The sequence below is a fragment of the Cucumis sativus genome, chromosome 5 (genome assembly GCF_000004075.3).
Source record: "Cucumis sativus cultivar 9930 chromosome 5, Cucumber_9930_V3, whole genome shotgun sequence".
NCBI lineage: Eukaryota > Viridiplantae > Streptophyta > Magnoliopsida > Cucurbitales > Cucurbitaceae > Cucumis > Cucumis sativus.
This window is the reverse complement of record NC_026659.2, coordinates 29208634-29216319: the sequence shown is the minus strand read 5'-3', so window position 1 is coordinate 29216319 and position 7686 is coordinate 29208634. Positions and strand designations below refer to the sequence as shown.

General features: G+C 35.2%; 1 protein-coding gene across 4 annotated transcripts; it reads left to right on the top strand.

The window, feature by feature from the left end:
• Positions 1 to 627: 627 nt before the first annotated feature.
• On the top strand, positions 628 to 7353 carry LOC101214319 (1-aminocyclopropane-1-carboxylate oxidase homolog 6). Of its 4 annotated transcripts, none has more exons than XM_031885799.1 (2): positions 628 to 1689; positions 2364 to 2849. In XM_031885799.1, the coding sequence occupies exons 1-2, from the start codon at positions 748 to 750 to the stop codon at positions 2553 to 2555; spliced, it is 1134 nt and encodes a 377-aa protein (XP_031741659.1). In that variant the 5' UTR covers positions 628 to 747; the 3' UTR covers positions 2556 to 2849. The 4 variants fall into 4 exon arrangements, with proteins under 4 accessions (XP_031741659.1, XP_011655946.1, XP_031741660.1 ...); XM_011657644.2 differs by lacking the exon at positions 2364 to 2849 and adding an exon at positions 2869 to 3207 and having other exon boundaries at positions 629 to 1689; XM_031885800.1 differs by having other exon boundaries at positions 631 to 1689; positions 2396 to 2849.
• Positions 7354 to 7686: the final 333 nt, after the last annotated feature.

The following is a 7686-nucleotide window of genomic DNA, read 5'->3' as shown; positions in this document are numbered from 1 at the left end:
TATTCAATTTTTTTTTTTTTACTCATGTTTACAAGTCACAACAAAAGGTGCAAAGAAAAAAAATCAAATAATGCTTTTTATTCTATTCTAATTTTTTTATCTTAATTTTATTTTGTTACCTTTTATATATATATATAGAAATATGTTTATGTACATTCCTTCATTTATAGATCTTTGCAATGCGTAGGAGCAAGCAATCGACCCAATAAAAAAATGCAGAGAAATTGAGGAAGATTCAAAGATGAAGAATGTAAAAGTGGGAGATTAAAAAGAGAACAATCAGAAGTGTTATTTCCAAAAAAAATAACAAATTGGCATGAGGATGAATAAATCATAAGAAAAAAGAAGAAATAGACGTGATGAATCATCCATAATATAAAAAAACAAATGTGAAATTTATGGAAAAAAATTATCGACTTCAAGAGCTTTTTGACTTTTTTCGTTATTTGTTATATTTATAAAATTTAACCTTAAAATATACTAAATAAATTAATAAAATAAAGAAGAAAAAAAGAAGTTATGAAATTTAAAAAGAAAAGAAATAGAAAACAATTTCCAAAATCAAATATGAATATAAACATAAATGTGAACCAATCAACCGATTAAAGTAGAAGAAAGGAAACTATTTATTGAGTTTAAGTGAAAAGTGTAAATCAGTTTGGACAAATTGTGGTATGTTAATTAATTGTCTATATATATAATTTTGTATAAATTAAAATATACCTTATTTTAGGTTCTTGAAGAACAATGCTCAGCCTCTTCAACTCAAACCCACTCTCTCTGCTTCAAACTAAATTCCCCTCCAAAAACCCTAACCCAACTCCAAAGCACAAATTCTACATCGTCAAAATGGCCGCTGATTTCGATCGAGCCACAGAATTGAAGCAATTTGACGAAACCAAAGCCGGCGTCAAAGGCCTTCTCGACGCCGGCATCAATCAAATCCCTCGCATTTTCATCCACCCACCCGAAACTCTCTCCGACCTCAAACCAACCTCTAAATCACCATCTTCCTCTACCCCCGTCGTCATTCCCACGATCGACCTGGCCGGCCTCCACTCCCCCGATAACCGCTCCTCCATCGTCGGTCACATCCGAAACGCCGCCTCCACCTTCGGATTCTTCCAAATAATCAACCATGGAGTTCCCCAAAAAGTGCTCGACGATATTCTCGATTCCATTAGAGCTTTCCACGAACTGCCAGCAGAGGCCAAATCGTCGTACTACCGGAGGGACGTTGAGACCGGAGTCTCGTACTTGTCCAACATCGATCTGTTTAAGGCAAAAGCGGCGAGTTGGAGAGATACTCTTCAGATAGGACTAGGACCGGTGGCTGCAGCGCCGGAGAATATTCCGGCCATTTGCAGGGAGGCGATGGCGGAGTGGGCGAAGGAGACAGAGAGGTTAGGATATTTATTAGAGGAAGTGCTGTGTGAAGGATTAGGGCTGAGATCAGAACGGCTTAAGGAGGCGACGTACGGAGAAGGGCGGATGATGGTGGGGCATTACTATCCGTACTGCCCACAGCCGGATCTGACGGTGGGGATTAAATCGCACACAGATCCTGGAGTTTTGACGGTTCTGCTGCAGGATCATATCGGCGGTTTGCAGATCCGGCACGATGGTGGGTGGGTGGACGTTAAGCCCGTCGCCGGCGCTCTTGTTATCAATATCGGTGACTTGCTTCAGGTAAACATAAAAGATTGGCTATGTTATTTTTGGCTTAGTTCTCTAAAAAGTAAATAAATAATAATAATATAAAAAAAAAAGTTCCTTTTTCCAAAAAGATATTTGTTTTTAAATATGGCAAAATCAAGCAGAATCCACTTATACACTTGGATTCTAAAATTTTGTGATGAAAATTGGTTTTGTTTTCAAATATTATTTAAAACAAAGATGGATTGCAAAGTTATTTCTAAACCTCTTGGATGATGTGTAAACAAGTCAAATATTAAAAAAGAAAAATGATAGAAAGAACATTGATTTTCTCTTTAAATAATCAAACTGACTATCAGCAATTTTCAAACGAGCCTCTACTACACATACAACATCTAAGTTCTAAAATATTATATTATTTAATATTGTTTTTATTTATTAAAAAATCTGTTTATACATCCCCCACAAACGTAAAAGTTTAGCTAAATATATAACAGGTTGCATGCAACAATTTAGTCCAAGTAATTTTCTTTAAAATCCTATCAAATTAATTTATTTTTTTCATATGATGTTAAAGAATATCATAATACTTACTATTGCCGTAATTAGAGCGTTCTTTCTTTGTTTTTAGCCTATAATTAGACTTGTACCTCTGCTAAATGATCAATAAAATAGAGATTCATTCCATAAAAACAATATGGTACCAGAGCTATAGGGTTTTTGTCTCCTTGTATTCTAGCCGTCATATCCCCGTTCGTCCACCTTTGTTGATCATTCGTCGACGGAAGCAAAGCCATATCAGTAATCAATACAAGGCCACTGTCCCTTCATTCGTCGACGGAAGCAGAGTCATACCATCAGGAATAATTCAAGGCCACATTCCCTCCAATCCTCATTGATCATTCCTCCAAGAAGTTCGCTCTGTCGCACAGATCAAAATCCTTGTCTCTGATTCTACTCGTCATCGCCACCACCACTCCTTTCGTTGCGACTGCCACCACTACCGCTCCTTCCATTCACACAGTTTGTCGCACCCTCGTGCCCACATTCGTGTCTCCATTCGTCCTCGTTTAGATTTGCCTATTCGCACATTGCAAACTACCAATTTGTTTACACATCTCCGTTTGTGTCTCTGATTTCCATATTCGTGTCTCAATTCATCTTTCGCCCAAATCTACTAATCTCGTCTGTCGTTGAACCACACTGTTCCAGATCAGATCGACCCTTAGTCGCTGTCCCTTACTCGTACCAGACAACTCCTTTTGGTTGAAGACTTCCAATCCCGAAGGTGAATCTCTGTTAAGATCCACAATTCGTCGCTTCGCTCCACTCCCAGACGACGACGCATAGGTTTGGCTCCATTTGCTCTCCGTTTGCGAAGCTCGCCGCCATGAAACCCATCTTCTCTGTCTGCGAAGAGATTGTACCTTCGTGATAAAGGATCAGCTACTACATTGTCTTTACCTTGCTTATATTTGATTACATAGGTAAATGTTTCAATGAACTCAATCCATTTTGCGTGCCTACGATTCAATTTGGTTTGTCCCTTAAGGTGCTTCAAGCTTTCATAATCAGTGTGAATCACAAATTCTCTTGGCCAATCCATAGGTAATGTTGCCATACCTGTAAGACACGAATTAGAGCAAACAACTCTTTATCATAAGTAGGGTAATTCAAACTTGTCCCACTTAATTTTTCACTAAAATACATTAAAGGCTTCTCGTCTTGCATCAAAACAACATCTATGCTCAACCCACTTGCATCACACTCAATTTCAAATGTTTTATCAAAATTAGGCAAAACAAGTAATAGTGCATTCGTCAATTTTTCTAAGTTCTTTGAAGGCTTTCTCTTGCTTTTCTCCCCATTCAAAGGCAACCTGCTTTTTCACTAAATCATTCAATGGTGCAGCTATAGTACTAAAGTCCTTTATAAATTTTCTATAGAAACTAGCAAGACTATGAAAACTCCTAATCTCACTTGCATTTTTGGGTGTTGGTCATTCTCTAATTGCCTTAACTTTCTCTTCATCTACTTCGATTCCATTTTTACCCACTATGAAACCAAGAAAGTTAATATTTTTCATGCAAAAATTACACTTGCTTAAGTTAGCATAAAACCTCTCGTCTAAGTGTAATTAAAGTTGTCCTAACATGCTTCTCATGATCAATCAAAGTCTTTGAATAAATCAAAATATCATCAAAGTAAACAAGAATAATTTTCCAAAAAGTTCTCTTAAAACTTGATTTATCAAACGCATAAATGTACTAGGAGTATTAGTTAAACCAAAAGGCATAACAAGCGATTCATACAAACCAAATTTAGTTTTGAAGGCAGTTTTTCATTCATCCCCTTCATGCATTCTAATTTGATGATATTCGAACTTCAAATCAATCTTTGTAAAGAAACATGAACCATGCAATTCATCAAGCATATCATCTAGCCTAGGAATAGGATGATGATACTTTATAGTGGATTTTGTTGATGGCCCTACGGTCCACACACAGGCACCAAGTTCCATCCTTCTTTGACACTAATAAAACTGGTATAAAACAGCTCAAGCTTTCGCGTACATACCCCTTCTCCATGAGCTCCTCCATTTGCCTTTGAATTTCTTTTGTCTTAGTTGGATTTGCTCTATAGGTTGGCCTATTTGGAATGGTAGCCCCATGAATGAACTCTGTCTTGTGCTCAATACCTCTAATAGGTGGTAATCCTTTAGGAGCTTCATCTTGAAATACATCTTCAAGTTCCTACAAAAGAGATTTAAACACTCTAGGCAAAGACAAGTTGTTAACATTAGAGGCCAAATACCCTTCCTTATATATAAGTACAAAGATTGATTTTTGGGAAAACATTAGATGAAATACATCTTCAAGTTCCTACAAAAGAGATTTAAACACTCTAGGCAAAGACAAGTTGTTAACATTAGAGGCCAAATACCCTTCCTTATATATAAGTACAAAGATTGATTTTTGGGAAAACATTGCCCTCCTCACTTCTTTCACTTTTTCCAAACAACGCACCTTACCTTTTTTTTTTTTTTCATTTTGATTTTCACTTTTCACTCCAATCTTTTTTATCTAACTTTTCACTCACTTTTTTTTTCTCTCAATTCTTTTTCTTTAAATTCTTTCCTTTTTCTCTCTAACTTTCATTGATTAGAAAATACATCCTTCGAACATAAAGGAACAAAAATTGTTTTTTTTTTTCATCTTTTGTAAAAGAATACCTATTCAAGTACCCATCATACAAAACCTTTCGATTAAATTGCCACAGTCGTCCAAACAAAATATCTCCAACATGCATAGGTAACACATCACATAAGATCTTGCCTTTATACTTTTCCAAGGTGAGAGAAATCAAAGCTTGAGAAACTACCTTCATTGTTCAACTATCATCGAGCTATTGAAGCTTGTAAGGCTTAGGATGATGTTGAGTTGGAATTAGCAATTGTTTGATAAGAAATGTACTAATGTTTGTGCAACTTCCATGGTCTATTACAAGACTACAAGGAATCCCATTAACTAAACACCTTGAGTGGAAAATATTATCTCTTTGGTCTTCAATATCATTTTCCTTAACTTGAGCACCAAGAAATCTTCTTGTAACAAGTGTCAATTTACTCCCATCTTCTAGTTCTTCTTCATTTTCTTCAACTGTTTCTTCAATTAGCTCATCTTCCTCACTTCTTCTCCATCGGTGACAACTTCACCATTTTTAATGATCATGGTTCTTTTGTTTGGACAATCATGAGCAATATATCCAATCTCTTGGCATTTCCAACTTTTTTTGTCTCGATTCTTTTCTCGAACTTCCTTCGATCCATTCAATTTCTCTTTACCTTTGGAGCTCTCAACCTTATCTTTCTTTTCAAACTCAATCTTTCCTTTAGGTTTGCAATCCACTTTCACTATTTGAATTCTTTTGCCAAGTAGTAGTAGAAAAAGAAGTAGATTTAAAAGAAACATACATCTTGAAGTGCATCTTCTCCCAAGCTAATTGCCCTTCAATTTTGACAGTAAGATGTAACAACTCTTTCATATCAAAGCAAGTTTGTCTATCCACTTGGTTGGCCAATTCTTTGTTTATTCCTCCAAGGAATCTTGCCATTGTATCTTCTTTATCTTCATCAATATTGGTTCTATTCATAAAGGTTTTCATTTCCTTATAATAGTCATCCACACTTTTGGATCCTTTTTGTAAAGAGTAATGCTTTTGCTTGAGTTCTCTAATATAGTGATTAGGAATGTACCTCCTTTGCATTAGGGTTTTCAATTCCTCCTAAGTTTCAATTGGCTCTTCATAGTTCCTTCTTCATTCAAGTTTCAATAATATCCACCAAACACTCGCATAATCCACAAATTCAGCTACAACAAGCTTCATTTTCCTTTCTTCACTAAAATTATGGCAATAAAAACATGCTCAATTTTGTTCTTATATTGCAAATATTCCTTTATATCCATTGCCTTGTGAAAAGTGGGAATTTTGAGCTTCACTCCTCCTATCCCTCTTTCTTCTCTTCTTTCATTTTGGTACTCCTCATATCCTTCTTTGATCAAAAGAAAGTGAAGATTAGATTACTTCTTAGATCAAAGATCTAGAAACAAAATTTGAAAATCTTGTTCTAAATTGAGTCACTCCACAATCAAACTTGATCAATGTTAGATTGAATGACTCACATGCATTCTATCACAAGAATTGCAAATTAAGGGAAAAGTCTAAAAAATGAGATTTCAAATTGCATTAATCAAAAGTCTTGTTTTTTCAAATGAAAAGATAAAGACATTATATAGCTTTGTAAAGGTTTTATCCTAATTAATGAAAATACCAAAAGTCTTTAAAACATTAACTATTTTTTCTATCTTCCAACAACTAATTTCACCATCATCTTTAATACTAAGCTGTTAATGATAATTACCCTAACTTGTTAAATTAAAACAAATGGAAAGATAATAAAAATGTGATATTAAGTAAGTCATGAGGTCTTCAAAATATTGGCTTCATGAAAGCTTAATTTCTACCCCATAGTCCACTTCAATTGAGAAAACATTGATCTTCAAAACTCCAGATGGTCTTTCGTCTCTTGTCTATCCATTCTTGTACATGAAAAATGAAGGATTGTTGAATCTTTGATGCCTTAGTTCTTGTAATTGGTCCTTGTGGAACGAGTGGAACACCATGATTCAAATCACAATCACTTGTACCTGTGGTGAATAATGAATGAAATAGAGAGTCACTTGCATTAATGATTTTTGTTTGAACAAAAGTGTAATATTAGAATTAATTTTATTTACAGATTGTGTCAAATGATGTGTACAAGAGCGTGGAGCACAGAGTATTGGCAAATGGAAAGGCAGAAGCACGTGTTTCAGTTGCGGTTTTCTACAATCCTAGAATCAGAGATAACTTATATGGACCATTTCCGGAACTAATCTCACAAGTAACACCAGCTGTATATCAACAATTCACATATGCTGATTACATAACAAGATTCTTCAACAAGGAGTTAGATGGCAAATCATTGCCCAACCATTACAGAATATGAACTTCATGCTTGTGCTTTTTCTTATTTTTATACTTTTAAAATGTTTCTTTCTTTCAGGACTTCCTTCTTTGAAAATAATATATTATATAAGAATTAAAATATTTAAGTTGATTGAATTAAACCTAAACACATCCCTTGGATCTTTTACAGTATGTCTTAAGTACTGTCAGGTGAATGGAGTAGATGGATTCAATGAAATTAGAGAGGATGGGGATGAATGGAAAATGACAGTTTTATTAGCTCAGTATACATTCTCCAATCTGAGGTCCGTAATTAATGTTGAACTCTGGTGGGCTATTTACAAGTGTCGAAGGGTATAGTCTGAAGCATCTTTGTCTGATTTAGTTTTGACATCGAGCATTAAATTCTTTCACTTGTTGGGTCGTTTCATCGCATCACACATCCATTAGATTTGGTACAATCTAGTGTTTGTAGACTACCAACTTGTTGATGGATGGTTACCAAGCACAACTTTGATCATT

Coding starts and splice junctions, on each gene's coding strand:
- LOC101214319 (XM_004142325.3), top strand. CDS start 748: ATGCTCAGCCTCTTCAACTCAAACCCACTCTCTCTGCTTCAAACTAAA. Junction 1,690..6,955: donor ATATCGGTGACTTGCTTCAG/GTAAACATAAAA, acceptor TTTTATTTACAG/ATTGTGTCAAATGATGTGTA.